The sequence below is a fragment of the Lagopus muta genome, chromosome Z, assembly GCF_023343835.1.
Source record: "Lagopus muta isolate bLagMut1 chromosome Z, bLagMut1 primary, whole genome shotgun sequence".
In the NCBI taxonomy this organism is placed as follows: domain Eukaryota; kingdom Metazoa; phylum Chordata; class Aves; order Galliformes; family Phasianidae; genus Lagopus; species Lagopus muta.
The window spans coordinates 8,315,129-8,331,032 of NC_064472.1; the positions used below are offsets into that span (position 1 = coordinate 8,315,129).

At 50.2% G+C, this 15,904-nt stretch overlaps 1 protein-coding gene across 1 annotated transcript in view; it reads right to left on the reverse strand.

Moving 5' to 3' along the window:
* The window catches only part of NOL6 (nucleolar protein 6), a 34,462-nt gene extending 23,943 nt beyond the window's left edge, over positions 1–10,519 (reverse strand). The window contains exons 1-16 of the mRNA XM_048932496.1: positions 10,455–10,519; positions 10,129–10,365; positions 8,550–8,666; positions 8,220–8,399; positions 7,432–7,600; positions 6,549–6,683; positions 6,268–6,431; positions 5,668–5,788; positions 5,317–5,375; positions 5,076–5,177; positions 4,567–4,682; positions 4,099–4,276; positions 3,652–3,774; positions 3,057–3,205; positions 2,223–2,298; positions 147–287 (exon numbers count right to left, since the gene is read on the reverse strand). Of these exons, the coding sequence (XP_048788453.1) occupies positions 147–287; positions 2,223–2,298; positions 3,057–3,205; positions 3,652–3,774; positions 4,099–4,276; positions 4,567–4,682; positions 5,076–5,177; positions 5,317–5,375; positions 5,668–5,788; positions 6,268–6,431; positions 6,549–6,683; positions 7,432–7,600; positions 8,220–8,399; positions 8,550–8,666; positions 10,129–10,365; positions 10,455–10,460 (2,073 nt within the window). The 5' untranslated portion in view covers positions 10,461–10,519. The remainder of the gene's footprint in view (positions 1–146; positions 288–2,222; positions 2,299–3,056; positions 3,206–3,651; positions 3,775–4,098; positions 4,277–4,566; positions 4,683–5,075; positions 5,178–5,316; positions 5,376–5,667; positions 5,789–6,267; positions 6,432–6,548; positions 6,684–7,431; positions 7,601–8,219; positions 8,400–8,549; positions 8,667–10,128; positions 10,366–10,454) is intronic.
* Between the last annotated feature and the right edge of the window lie 5,385 nt (positions 10,520–15,904).

Consider the following 15,904-nt stretch of genomic DNA (forward strand, 5'->3'; position numbering starts at 1 on the left):
AGCTGCACACCCCAAGCATGCCCAGTAGGCACAAAATAATGAACAGTTCTCTCTGTTCCTCCACCAATCCAAGACTCAACTGTCAGGGTATCCCCCCAGCTCCTTACAAACTATCCCTTCTGTGTGCCATGCCCAGGCATACTCACGTCCGTGTACCGAAGGGCTGGGTGGACACCTTGTACAGCTGTCACTGTTAGTGGCAGCCCCTCCAGGTTCCACAGCTTGCGGCTCAGGTCATCATAGGAGCAGACAACGCTGACCATGTCCTCCTCACCCGTCCCTAATGCCTACAGACACACAGAGAATCTTTGCTTTTACTTCTCCCATTGTTGTGGCACAGGCACTCACCTTGCATTACTCATGGGCTGGCATTACAGCCAAGTCCTGAGGAGCTGGGACTGCAAGCCAGCTGCTCTTGGACAGTGCATTCAAGGGAGAGGAAAGCCAATGGATAATCTGTCTGCCACCTGCTACAAGCATACAAGACACATTTCAAGAGATAAATGAAATTATTTCCTGTGCAGGATACTAAAGCAGCAATATGAGTTTTCTCCCTAGAAAGGGAGAAGTTTAAAATGATTTGGGGATAAAGAGATCACACACTAGTGAGAATTCTGCTGCTGCCTCCTGTCCAGTTGCTGCATCACAACCAGAGGCAGCAGAACATTGCTCTAACTACATCCTTAGAAAAGGCAGAGCTGTAAAGCACGGCAAAAACAAGGTCAGAAAATACTCATCTCAAGAACTCTGGAGAGAGTACATAAGAAGCACTGAAAGGAGAACTGCTGCTGTCTCTGCAGCTTCTACCATCTGGAAGCACAGCAGAAAAACGTAAAAGAGGAGGAAATACTGCTATTGTAAAACAGCACAGATCATACTTGGCCGAATCGAGACACATGCATTTGGCTTCCCCAGGCTTTATAGCAGAGTAGCAGCACCCTCTGCGGGATGAACTGGAGATGACAACCCCTTGATGTGAGAGGCTGCCTGTTTCTAGAGCCAACTGCACTATCCATCTTCCCTCACACATACACCTGACCAAAAGCTCCCTAGACTGCCTGTACATGAAAACTAGAAAGCAGAGACAGTAAAACCCACCATCAGACCTGCATAAATGGGAATACATTTCTCCTTTGTTCCCGAAGGACTGGTTATAATCAGACTTCTGAACACCTCTCAGGCAAGCATCCCTTCTCACAATGGGATCTATCAACCCTGCTTATCTCAGGCTAGCTTGTAGGGAGAAAGTGCACACAGATTTTGCAGCATTATCACACAGTCAGTACAAACTGCCATCTCATCCAAAAACCGACACGTGGCTCTGCGCAGACTGCAAGTGAAGCTCATTTCACATCACCAAGCTGGTTTTAACAATGGTCCTGGTGCAGAAGACTCCTCAGTCATATTTGCTACTCCTTACTCTTAAAAAGGTGAAAGGTGAAAAACAAATTTCCTCTTCTGTTCAACAACCAGATTGGGTTGAGCAAAAGCCCCAGCTTTTACTAAAACATCAGTAAAGTAGAGCTGAAGTACTTGGGTCTCATCTCCAGGCTTTAATTTCACATGTTGAAGAGCTGAAGTACAAATGTGGACGTTTCCTAGCCTACAAGATGCACCTTTTCTGTTTCAAAGAGACACTTCTTTGCTTCAAGTGCAGATTCAGCAGCAGCACTAGGCATGCAGGATCAAGCACTTTGCATCGCGACAGGAAATACCCTCCTCCTGGGCTTCCCAGGTGAACTTGCAAGATGAAAACACAGCAGCAACCAGCCAATGCCCTGAAGGATGCAGAATACGAAGAAGTGCAGCCAGAGGATCACAGGAGGACCATGATGTAACCATAGATTACATGGATGAACTAAACACAAGCAGAAATGGAAAGCTGGAGGAATGCTTAGAATCACAGAATATCCCAAGTTGGAAAGGACCATAAGGATCACAGAGTCCAATTCCTAATGCTTGCAGTGGATGCTTGCAAGGGATAATGAGGTGTGGATGCTTGCCAGAGCCAGAGTACTTCAGCAGCTATGCCTTGGGTTAGCAGAAAAGGCTTGGCAGATATATTGCTCTGCCTGAGTGCCTGCAGATAGGCACTTTCCTTACTCTCACTACCACCTCAAGACTTCCCCAGCTGTGTCTGGTCCACAGAGCTCCCTACAGCTCTTCTCAGATTATCTCCCTCTCCCAAGAAACCAATAGCCCAATTTGGTGAGCAACTGTACCTCTTTCCCATTCTTGATCACAGACTCCAGCAGCGCTCCTGTGTAGCAGATGGACGATTCAGGAATGTCCGCATGGCTATGTGAAGGGAAACAACTGAGCGTTAGAGCTAGGGCCTGCCAATCCATCCACCCTGTACTGGCAGCATACAGGTGACAGTCAGTCCAAGCCAAGGAATCCCTCAGTACAGGAAAGTCATGGTGAAGAGATTAACATCCCTGAGTTCCTCCTATACTCAGTTTATCCACTCAAAGCAGCACAACTTGTGCACCTTCACAGGACCTAAAGCCAAAGCTGACAACACAGCCTTTCCCTGCAGAACTCCACCCTGAGTTGAGAGACCTAGGCCACCTCTTTTTAATATGCAAGATGGTCCCACTTTTGACAATTCTACACTTCCAGACTTGTCTAAGCTTCTAAGGTAGGCTATCGGGAGATCCAGCCTTTTCTACCATTACAAGGTCTCACATGACTTCAGGAAATGTCCTAGGGTTGGAGCCTCTTCCTAGCTCTGCCAACAAAAGATGTCCCAGCATTCTCTCTGCATTTAAGGCAAGAACACTGCTTCCCCCTCCCCCTTATCATACTGCAGGTAGCAACTACTGCACTAAGTGTGTATCCTCACTACCTCGTCCTAGGAAACAGCTAGCAGCATCAAGACCACAATACTGAAATGACTTCTACACTTCACAAATCTGAAATGACCTACAACTTTCCACAAAGTGCAGATCTGACGGTGGCATTACCACAGATGTGGCTCAAGCCAAGCAGCACAGCAGTGAACTCACATACAGCAACAAGCTTCTCAGCCTCTGCTGCTGCTCAGCATGACTTACAGTTTCAGCAGGTGTCTGACAATCTGCTCAGGAATGAGACGTTTCTGGCAGATGGTGCTGGCCTCCCACACCACTGCCTCACAGATAGTGCCATCCTGGAATCGTCGTAGCTCAGACTTCTCCCCCCAGAAAGTCCGGAAATCTGTAGCCTGATAGAAAACATTGGCCAAGACAGGCCAGGAGCATAGGTCACCACTGGGACTGACAGAAGTATTCCTGTGACTGTCAGCAACCCCTGCAGTTACCCATAGCTACAGCAGAGCACCAGATATGATCCAGCCTCCTAACTCCCTTAACCAAAAGGAAACCTCAGGATGGGTGGAGCAAAATATCAGCTCTGGGGCCTCCCACTGTTTCTTCCATGTCCCCATCCCTTCCTAATCATCATTCATTCCACAGTAAAGAGCCTCCTCACTCCCTTTCTCTGATACCTCTCAGACCACTAGAGAGCACCATCAGCCCAGTAGTCTTCTCATCCTTGACCTGTAACAGTTCACCCAAAGCAAGCACTCAAAAACACACCTGGCATCCCAAAAGCCACAAGTCCCCCCTCATCCACTGCTATCCCACTCCACACGCAGAGAGCTGGCCTCACCTCAGGGCGATCAGCCTGTGGTCCCTTCTCTAGAGTGCTAGCAGCAAACTCTGGGGCAAACAGGATCCCAAACATCAGAGATCCAACATCCTTGTGTTTTGGGGGTTCAGCATCAATTGCCCACTAAAAAGAAACAAAATACAATGCACACAGAGAGATGAAATGACAAGATAGATACACCTTCTGCTACAGAGGACATACAGAAGGCACATTTAACACGTTTCCCTGATAAGAAAGCCAATTGTTTTCACCCTGCCGCATTGCTGGGACAGGACTTCTGCCCAGACCAAGTTTCCCAGCAGTACCTCATTCCCAAGTAAAGGGCTCCAGTCCCTGTGTCCATTTTCTCCCCGGTGACCCAAGATTCCCTCCCCAGCATCCAGCAGTGCCAAATATAAAGGACCTCACAGTCAGCAAAGGATGCAGTGTCGCTGCCCACTGTGTTACCTCAGGGGTCTCAGGCAAGGAGTGAGCCACAAGCAGTGCTCTTCTGGCCAGCCCACGTGTCAGCAGTGAGACAATGAAGGGGAGAGCTGCAGCTACATAGTTCCCACCCCGATCCATCAGCTCATTCAGTAGCTGCATCTTCTTGCAGGCACTTTGCAGTTTGGAGACATGTTTAAGGCTGCAGGAGGAGGAGAGAAGCCAGTCAATTCCCTCCCTCTGATGCCTCCATCAAATCCTTCCTGAGACACAAAGACCCTAGAGGTTGAGTGAAGTGAGGAGCAGTAGGTCCCTGTGTAGGATGGGAGCTACAAGAAGGGAACATGGCACTTTGATGTCCCAGGATGAAACACTGTTACCCTCTTCCTCTCCCACTAGACAGGTCTGAATCCAGTTTGGCTGGAAACTAGAAGTAGCCCACTCCTCTCCAAAGAGGCTCCCTCAGCACCACCCAAGCATGAGGAAACTCACTGGAAGACATGGTCAAAGGTTCTAAGCATGGGCTTTGAGGTCATGAGCAGTGCCTGGAAGCCATCCACCATTCTGTCATCCAGAATTTCCATGGAGCATTTGGCTTCAAACTGAACCTGAATAAAGGAAGAGCAATAGTATGAAGGGTGAGGAGTTAAGCAAATCCTTCCAACAGCAGTTACCAGTGCTATCCTGAATGCTTGAATCAAGAGAGCCTCCATCCTTAGCATGCTGTCAAGCAACCAGAATATATGCTGCTCTTTACACAGTCTCTCCTTGGTATCTCTACCAACAAGGTACATTTCTCTCTGCTCCAAAACAATTATTTCTGCTAAACAGATGATTAACTTCATCCAAAGGTGCCCACATAGAATAATCTTCCTCCACCACTCAAGCATAGGTATACCAAAATAGGTAAGCTGCAAATCCAAGACTTAAGATTTACTTTCAAGCTTTAGAGCTAAGGATGGATGTTAACATCTTAAGATGTTCTCCCAAGCCATAAGTACCTGGTGATATTTGCTGGCAGTCATATCCGCACAGAGGTTCACCAGCCCAGAGGGATCCACAAAGACCACTTCAAATGCATGGTGGAAGTCAGCCAGGGCAGGCTGAAACAACAGACAGTCCTTATTGCCACTGCGTAGGTACCAAGGCACCACCGCCCCACCACATCCCTATATTGAGCATGTGCTTGTCACAGCAAAACTGACAGCACAGCCAAACAAATGCAGTCAGACAGCTGCTCACCAGGGAGGTATCTGTATCCTTTGCAAGGCTGATCCCTGTCACACACAGGTCAGTGGTAGCTGTAGAAAAAGAGGAAACAGCAAGTCAAACCGCTATCTACATCTCCTGCACTGGTCAGGGTGGTACAACCACTTGCCATCTATAACTACAGTTAGACTCAGTACATCAAACAGTGCTGGAATGTGATGCTGGTCTTCACCATGGGAAACAGATCTATCCATCCCACTCCTGTCTGTCCTACCTAAAGAGGGAGAAAAGCCACTCTTCCCTCTCCTCCACTCTGTTCAGGCATCATGCAGAGACTCCACTGACACTAGCCTTCCATTACCCAGAGAGCCCCTGGAAACTCACCTAGGAACTGAAGGACGTTTCTCAGCACCTGGTACCCACTCATCACTTTGACAATCTTGCGTTTCACCACCAGGTAGGCAACAAGCATTGAGGCCAAAAAGCCACTAAAGCATCCCAAGCCCTGTGAAGGCAAACGGCTGAGTCAGCAAGAGCTCAAAGAGCCACCACAAGCTGCAGAACCCAGCTTACACATCTGCTCCTTGCCTGTCATCATCAGCAAAGCAGCCCCAGCACAGAAGACGTGGTGGAGAAGCCCTGTACAACAAGCAGAGATATGGATCCCCTTGCACAAAGGCAACACTTCAATATGCCAGGAAGTGGGACAAGTTCCCTGACTCCCTCCCTCCCCGCCCTCCCACCCCCCATCCAAAAAAAACCCACGTCACTTCTAGGATCTCAACAAAGCATGAACTTCTGGTTCACATAGACCCATTGCAACACACAGGGCAGGATGGAGTTCCTTGAAATTAACACAGCTCAAATCACAAAACACCATCACCACCCACCATAGCCAAACCGTCAGTTTTCAACCCTAAAATAGAATACACTGAAAGCACATTACTGGGCAAAACCTGTCCAGTCTCCTGAAAGGAAATTCACCTTGCTGAGCTGCCTCTGGTTCAGCCAAACTTTGAGAAGAGCCAGGCCATCCTTCATGCCTGGAAAGTCAGTGGATACACTAGACAAGAAATGCAGGTGGGACAGCAGCACCGTGTCACAGAGGATGGAGTTGTTATAGTGTGGGGTGGCAGGCTCAGGAGTTCCTGTGCAAGGAGATAACAACATGTTGACCCAACCACAAATCTCCCATTCAAACAAACACTCGGTACAGGCTGCAGCTGAAATGAACAGTCTTGTGCTCCCCTAGCTCCAAGCCCTACCTTCTTTGGGTGTGCTCTGCTCCAGGAACCAGGCTGTCCGGACATTGTTCTTGCTAGGATAAAAACGACTTGGTTTGAAGAAATTCGGGGCAGGACAGGCGTGAAGTCGAACAGTAACCAGCTTTTCATCCTTGCCTGTAAGCATTAAATGTTGGATATGTGGGAGAAAGAGATGTCAGAGACTCACAGGCTACAACTTAAGAAAAGGAAGCAGGCCACTCTTGGAAAACAAAGAAAGCTCCTTCCCAATGAAGTAGTAGTGGAAGTCATCTCACAGCTGACTGACCACATCCTGAGGCCAACTTAAGTCCAGTCATACATCCCTGCTGACCAGCCAGGTACACATGCATTGCCCCAGGACCCTCTTGCTTGTACTGGCCTTGTCATGCCACTACCTGCCAGATGCACACCTGCTATCTCTTTGGGCATATGGAAAACACAAGCAACACCTGGTAGTCTTCGCATTTCACATCACCTTAGAGAGTGCCAGACTGCATATAACTGCCTTGTGAAAGCAAGAGGAAAGTGGTGAACAAGGGGTGAGGAGAAGGGACAGGAAGAACAATGCGAGACACAGCCATGCTTCTGTCTGCTTCACTTCATGAAATACCCAAAGCATGGTCTAACCAGCAAGGCTGGGAGCACAGCCAAACTGCAGAAGACAGCTCAGAAACCATAAGAGGGAAAGAGACCTTTAAGAGTCACATGTGTGTGCAGAGAGAAGAGAACCAGGAGCATCAAAGCTCCAAAACTTATCACCAAATGCAGGGACAACTCTGAAATGACCCCTCCTCAAGGAGCCTCTTACATAGTGCAAGACCACTACTCTCCAGCCAGTGCCAGCACCAGATTACAACCCAATGGAGCAAGAGACAAGCACTACCTTGTGGCCTCAGGAGCAGAATGGGCTTGAGATGGTTGCTGTTCATGTAGGCAAACTTCACAGTTCCAAAGAGATTCTCCTTTGATAAATGCTGGGCAATGTGGGCCAGGTATAGAGCTCTCTTGCGGTGGTAGCGCTGGTTCAGGTTGTCTTTGTCCTGGAAGATTTCCTGCAAAGAGAGGAAAAAGGGAATCACACCTTTCCTGCCTCTGGAGTCTGATTAAGCCTAAGGCACTATGGCACCTACAGCTCTCCATAGCCCCACAGAGCCCTACCTCAGACGCGCACCTACTGTCCCAGAGAGCCTCAAGTCAGTCAGGAACACTGTTTTGCTGCTGGCACAGGAGGCTCTAGGAGCACAGATCAGAGCCATGCAACCTAACAGGACATTAATCATAATTTCGTATATCAATACGAAATGCTGTTAAGAACAAGAATGGACAGCAAGAGGACAGAGCTCTGCTAACAGCCTACAAACATTACTCTCCTTTTAACATAGACTTGGGATTAGGGCCAAAGTGCAGTCTCATACAAAGCCAAACTGCATTCCACTTCACCAGCAGCATAGAAGTTTCAGCTGACGCAGAAAGAATGAAGATTATGAAGAGCTAAAGCCAAAGCAGTTGAAAGTTCTAGATCTAGCACAAGTTGTCCTTGTCAGGAAAGCTGACATTCTGACTTCATCTTCACTCACAAATTGAGACACAGGGCAAGGACAACAGGGAACAGGAAGGGATGGGGCGCAGATAGGCACCAAGCTGCTTAGGGACTTTCACATCCAGACTCACCCGTGGCATGGTAACCGCCACATCCACATTGATCTCTGGCTTAATGCAGGTGCCTAGCAGATAGCTGCCCACCACACTCAGCTCGTCTGGGGGAAGAAAGTGAAACTTCCCCTTCACGTTGAAAGGCACTTGCAGGAACGGCACCTTCACACCTTTGGGAAGCCAGGTCTGGTCAGTGATCTGAGGACAAGACACACGTAAGCATCACTAACAGCAGAGACCACCATCTCACATGGTACAGATCAGTGCTGGCAAACACCTGCACTCAGGTGATGGAGCATTCCCCTCTTCCCTCCAAAGGGATGCCTCCTCCATCCCTCTAGGACTTACATCAGTTTCTGGGGTCTCTGGGATGGCACTCAACAAGCTGTTAATTTCGTGGAGGAAAGCATCGATCTTCTTCTTCTTCGTCTCCTTCAGTGTCACCTCCTTTAGAAGTTCTTCAATCTACAAAGGAAAGGAGAAAATTAAAGAGAGCTGCAACACTGAAACTGCAGCTGCCTTTCACCTTGGCTTCTGGCACTGATAGCGAGCAAAGTGGCAGAGGAGCAAAGCAATATTCAAGTCTCTTTGAAAACCCTGATCAGAGCTGCAAGACTGTGATCAGCCCATAACACAGCCCTGCCACTTCTGGAGAAGTGACAAATGGAAATCAACTCCATCCCATTCACTTCTGTGTGATGTCTAGTCACAAGATGTGCAATTATTCTCACAGGCTTTGCTCTCAGAAGGGTTTTTGTATGACAAAGCCTCAAGTTCAGGAAAAGACCTTGGTAGGCTCACAGTATGAATAAGGTCCTAGAGATCCTGCTACCAGAACTCACAAGCAATCAGGAGATCAGAGCTGCTCTTCATCAAAATCACTATGGTAAGAACTAGCAAAAGCTATTTAGTTACCTCACAGAATCACAAGAGGTTGAAACAGACCTCTAGAGATCAAGTCCAACTTGTGCTAAAGTAGGTTCACTAAAATAAGATGCACAGGAGAGGATCCAGATGGGTTTTCATTATCTCCAGAGACAGAGACTCCACAACCTCTCATGGCATTCTGTTCCAGTTCTCTGTCACCCTCAAGTCAAGAGTTTTCCCTAATCTTAGTATGGAACTTTCTTTTTTCCAGCTTGTACCCAGTGCCCATTGTGCAGTCACTGGACAACACCTGACAAGACTTGGTCTCATCCACTTGACATTCACACATTACAGATTTCTAAGCATTGATGAGATTCCCCTCTCAGTCTCCTCCAGGCTGAAAAGCCCCAGGTCTCTCAGTCATTCCTTATAAGGGAGATACTCCAAGCCCTTCATCCTTGTGGCTGTCTGCTGGACACTCTCTAGAAGTTCCCATCCTTTCTTGAACTGGGGAGCCCAAACAGGACACAGCACTCACCAGGACAGAGAAGAGGGAGAGAAGAACCCTGCTGGCCATGTGTATTTTAATGCACCCAGGATATCATTGGCCTTCTTGGCCAGTGCTGGCTCATGGTCAACCTGTCATCTACCCAAACCCCCACGTGCCTTCCACAGAGCTCCTGTCCAGCAGGTCAACCCCTAACCTGTACTAATGCATGTCGTTATTCCTCACCAGGTATAGGACTTCACACTTGCCCTTGTTGAACCTCATAAGGTGTCTCTCCACCCAACTCAGCCTCTCCAAGTCCTGCTCCTCCTAACACAGGCTACCTATCTTCCCAGAACACAGAAAATGATGTCCACAACAATCAGCTGCACCTGACAATGTTACTTCCCCAATAAGCAACAGAACAGCTCTCGCTGGAGAGACCAGATCAGAAGGGCCCGGGGCCTGACTGTAGCCATCACCGCTTCTCCACGTCCAGAAGCCCCGAGCCTAGGCCTCGCTGCTCCCAATCCCCAGCTCTGCCCGCGCTCGGGGAACACGCGTGGGACTGACCTGCAGGCGGAGCAGGCTGGAGTGGAAAAGGTCCTCCGTCTCCTTCAGCTGGTTCAACTCCTCGTTGGTGGGAGGCTTGTACAGTTCGGCCCGGCTCAGTTTCACCGGCTGCAGCGCCGGGACCGAGGCTGGGGCCGCCGCCTTCCTCTTCTTGCCCCGTGCCGCGCCGCGCCCGGGAGGCTGCGGAGCCTGCTCCCCCTCCTCGGCCTCCGCCGCTTCTGCTGGCTCCCTAAAGCCCTGTGAAGAGAAAACAGCATGATTCAAAGTGCCGGATCCCGGCCTGACCGACGGGACCAATCCCCGCAGCCTCCCCAGCACCCGCGTACCGCCATGGCCGCCCCCTCTCAGCCGCGTGCAGCACCACCCGCTCTGCCAGCGGCGCCAAGCCGCCCTCCCATTGGCTCTCATTCCGCGGCGCAAGGCTTCCGATTGGCTGCGTGGCGCTTCTCACCCCGCCTACGGGGCCGCCGAGATTGATTGGGAGGAGTCTTCTGTCGCTTTGCGGCAGGTCGTGCCGGGAGTGCTTTGCGGCAGGTCGTGCCGGGAGTGCTTTGCGGCAGCGACGTCTGATGTGTTCACAAGAAGGCGTGGCGTGAAGAAGCCAGGACAAAGTGAGGTGCTGCTTAATGAATGCACTGTTAATAATCCCAATTAAAGCTTGCACTGCCTTATGTACAATTTGCGATAAAACACCGTGCCAACACATGTAGTCCTAGGGACGTACCACCAGAGGGACGGGTGAACTCCTAGGTTGTCTGCAGCCCTGAAACCTCGTGCCTCTCCAGAGCTGAACTTACTTCAGAATTGGATTTTCTGTAGTTTTGTCCCATTTCTCAGCATGAAATGAGACATGCTGAGACATCATCTTGGCACGTGACAGATCTGTTCCAAACTTCCAGGCAGAAAAGCCAAGCCCTTCCTTTCATAAGCTGGCCTGCAACGGACTTCAACCCACCCTGAAACAGAATCATGGAATGGCTCAGGTTAGAAGCAACTTAATGGGCCTGATCCCCTGGTTGACCTTTAATTGGTCCATGATGGTTCCCGAGATTATTTGTTCCACAACCTTCCCAGACACCGAGGTGAGACTGATAGGCCTGTAGCTACCAGGATTATCTTTCTGGCCCTTTTTGAAGATGGGCATCACATTTGCCAGTTTCCAATCCACCGGGACATCCCCAGTTAGCCAGGACTGCTGAAAAATGATGGGCAGTGGCTTGGTAATCACATCTGCCAACTCCCTCAGCACTCTAGGATGCAATCCATCTGGTCCCATGGACTTGTAAGCATCCAGCTTTTGCAGCAGGTCCAAAACTATCTCATCATGGATTATGAAGGGCTGTGTTCCCAGGGAGTAACAAGTCTTACTATTAAAGACTGAGGCAAAGAAGGCATTAAGTACCTCAGCCTTATCCTTACCCTTGGTGACCAGGTTGCCCTCAGCATGCAACAAGGGATGGAGATTCTCCCTAGCCTTCCTTTTGCTATTAATGTATTTATAAAAGCATTTACTGTTTTCCTTTACCTTAGTGGCCAAACTCAGTTCTAACTGCGCTTTGGCTTTTCTAATTTTCTCCCTGCACAGCTTCACTACATACCTGTAATTCTCCTAAGTAGCTTGCCCACTCTTCCAGAGACCATAAACTTTCCTTCTGCTCTTGAGTTCCAGCCAAAGGTCTCTGTTCAGCCAGCCCAGCCTCCTTGCCCATCAGCTCATCTTCCGTGACATGGGGATGATCAGGTTCTGCACCTTTAAACCATTTCCTTAAAATATTCCCAGTTTATTCCAGTTACACCTCCACCCCCCTTTGTACCTACTTTAAAGCCCTCTGAATGAACCTAGCCAACTCCCTTCCTAAGACCCCTCTTGACTGGTGGGAGAAGCCACTCCTATCAGCTGCTAGCCGGCCCAGTCTCATGTAAACAGAACCAAGGTCAAAAAACCCCTGCCAGGCCCACCAAGCACTGAGCCAGGTATTAAGCCATTGGCCCATTATATTGAGTCCCTCGTTATTCCTTATAGCTGGAGGGATAGAGGAGAACACAACCTGTGCTCCTGGAGATGTGCTCCAGCCCTGATGGCACACCCCTGGACTTACCCCATCAGCTCTGCGTTCTTACTGTACTGGAAGGCCCCAGACCTGGATGCAGTACTCCAGATGAAGCTTCATAAGGCTAGAGCAGAGCATTTTCCAAAATTCCAGCAGCTCAGTGCCGTGCCCGCTGCCCTGGGCAGGCTGTTCCATGCCCACCGTCCTCTATTGCAGAGCCTTTCCCCACCCCCGGCCCTCCCCTGGCACAGCTCCATGCCGTTCCCTCGGCCCTGTCGCTGTCACACAGAGCAGAGCTCAGCGCTGCCCTCCGCTCCTTGAGGAGCTGCAGCCACCATCAGGCTCCCCTCCGCTCCTCTGCTCTGGGCCCAGCACACTCGGGGCACTCAGCCACTCCCCCAGACTCTTCACCACTACTGTAACCCTCCTTTGGATGCTAGTATTTTTCTGTACTTGTGAGAGTTAAAACTGTATTGTTTTTGTTTTTTTTTTTTTCCCTACCCCTCATACCAGCTAGGGTATGTTTAGATAAACAGATAAGCAGATAGTGAGAGGCTCAAGTGTCGAGATTAGGAAAATGGATGGGACAAACACAATAAATGAGTAAACACCTAGAAGATTGTGGACCTAGAGTACGCAATTAAGGAGGAAACAGGAGGAATTCCTGGAGTCAGTGGATAGGGGGTCTAAGGTTGTCCTGTGTTTTTGGTTGTGCACACCTGCCTGTAGAATGCCTGACATACAATCACAAAGTAAAACTTTTCTTTTTTCATGTACTGTGTCTTCCAAACCTACACTCAGTGCTGGATGTAGAGCAGAGCTCTGGTGTCTCCACCTGGTGGCAGTGCTGGGCCTGATGCACCACCCTAAGGTTGGCTCTCTGGGCCTTTTAACATGGCACCTTTGCACATGCAACTCCAGATCTCAGGTTCAGCCAGGCTCATCTGAGTTGTAGGGGTACTTAAAGGCCAACTCTATGTGCAAACCCTTATGGGACGTCAAAGATCTGGCATTCAGATGATTTTGGTTCTGTTTCCGGCTCTTTGAATGCTTGTGCACAGGAATGTCACCTGAGCAACGCTCACTCAAGCACGCCTCCAGCAGCGCCCGCACGCTGCCTACAATCCCGTCGCGCCTCTCACGGCCGCCTGGGGACCCCGGCCCGTAAATGCCCCGCCCCTCCCAAGCCTCGCACACCCACTCAGACTCCGCCCGGCGCCGCCCCTCCTGCCGTGAGCCGCCCGGGGAGGGACGGGGTGGGGTGCGCGGTGGGAAAGGTTGGAGAAAAGGGTGAGGACGGGGTAGGGAAGTAAAGATGGGGTTAAGGACAAAGATGGGAATAGGACAGGGACTGGGGACCAATAATAGAGTCGGGGACAGGGAGTGGGGACGGAGATTGGAAGTGGGTGGGGATGGGAAAGGACAAACAGTGGGATTGGGGACAGCTTGAGACAGGGCTGGGGACAGTCAGAAGGATGGGGTGGGACAGAGGTGGGCACATAGACAGGGCTGGGGACAGGTAAGAGAGCCCATGGGGACGCCCTCACCCCCATTACACGTGCAGCCAAGCCCCAAAGCCCACCACGGGACAGCAGTGTCAGCGCATTGCCAGGCTCTGATCCTAGGGCCACCAGCAGAGGGTGACACGGGAACACCCTGATGCCACCCCCACACTAATGTGGCCACAGCATCTCAGGACTACTAGAGATGGGTGGCTGGGGGGGATATGGTGCTTCCACCTGTATTAAGAGCACTAAAAGAGAAAGGGGGGATGGCAGATTGTGGGTACATGTTGTGTGACAGTGGGTGACAATGTGTGGCAATGTGACAGAGGGGTGTTGATGACCTCAATTGAGTGCCACTCACTGTGAAGAGCTTCTGTGTTACTCAGAAATGGAGACACGTGGTTCTGTGGAAGGGTCTGGCATCCCAATCCCTGCAGTGGTACATGTCCTCACCCCCAGAATGATGTCCCCTCTGCAGTGACACTCATGCCATGCAGTTGATGCTCAGTTTGAGTGTCATCACCCTGGATTGGCCTCAGTTATGCTTGTCCCCTCAGCATTGATGACACAAATGCCATTTGTCCATGTGCACGTGTTTCCCTGCACTCCGTCAGATCCCAACATCACCTGCAAGGAACGACTTTCCAGCTAGAGCGGATGTTTGACTCCAAGCCAATTTTGCAAGTAATTATTGTGGACAGGCCCTGTGACTGCCAAGTGAGAATTATGGCATCAGCTCCTACCTCAGCAGGAATTCATCCTCAGCACTCCTGAAAGAAACAGTCTCCTTCCTCCATTCTCTCCCAGTCATGACGTGCCAAGGTCCCATGCTCCAGCTCAGCTCCTTTCCTAAATTTCCCATTCACTGTGTCCCAACCCCAAAGTGTCATGAGCACTGCCCAACACCATCAGCTGTTATGGGTATGCCCATGGGGTCAGGTTCCCCCCTGCTTCAGGGTGAGGGTGATCACAACCCAGCTCAGGATTTTTAGGAAGGCTAGTAGAACTTGTTGGGTCATTGCTACCCACAAGGTCACACCCCTAAGCTGCTCAAGAGCAACAGGAGACTAGGGACGTAGCCACCAGGGAAGGTGGATAACAAGGTTGCCCATGGGCATCAGTGGTGCGAGCCCATTGGCATTCCCCGGCCCCTGGGGCTTCCTTTTGGAGACACACACACTGCCACATGCGCATACATATACATATGTACACGTATACACTTACATATGTGCACACACATGCTATCCCAGAGTGGCCTGGCCGGCCCCACAGCAGTGCCAGTGATGCCTTCCCCACAACAGGCTATTTAACAAACTGTTTCAGCACCAGCAAGTCATTAATTATGCCCCATCCTAACATGCTAATACTAATAATCATCATAAGAAATTACTTCCTAGTATGCCACTTCCCCTGTCCACCCTCACAAGTGCTGCTCACCTCACACCACCGCCCCAAGCCCAAAAAGACGTGGGATCCCATGTTAGGCTGTGCTGCAGCCCAACACCCAGACAGCACCACGACTGGCAGGGATCCTTCCCCTGGCTTCATCTCCAGGAGCTCAGGGCTTTCCAGCCCAGGTGACGCCATTCCCAGAGTGATGCCAGCATCTCCTTGGCACAGCATCCCTGAGCTTTTCTAAGGGGTGCAGGCAGACGAAGAGCCAGAATCGGCACACCCCTAGGGAAATCCAAATGCTATCCAGATGCTGTAGTCAGTATGGCATCTTACAAATGACAGAACTTCACAAAATAAAGTTTGTAGTTCCTTAAAAAACTTCTAGAGGGCACTAAAGAAACCACAACACAGTGGTTTAGTAGCCACTGGCTACTGTCATTTGTCCTTGGCCAAGTCACCCAAATACGTGACCTGACCCCAAATCCCAGAAACTATACAGCCACCACCCTTCCTGGGGCAACCTCATCTCTTTATTCCATGAAGATAGAAACTGCACTGGGGTACTGAGCAGGGAGCAGGGTGTCTGGATGGGCTGAGACCCAGTGGCAGCATCACTTGCAGATGTCCCACATTTCCCACATGCAAAACCGGCTCCATACCTGAGTTTTGCATCCATTTGTGGCCCCCTTGATCACCCCATGGCCACAGAAAGTCACAACCCAGCCACACAAGGGCTGGGCACTTCTGGCCGTGACTGTACCATGACTGATCTATGCAAGCTAGAAGTCAAAAAGTCCGGAGCACAGTAGCGTTTGGCTCCTGGTT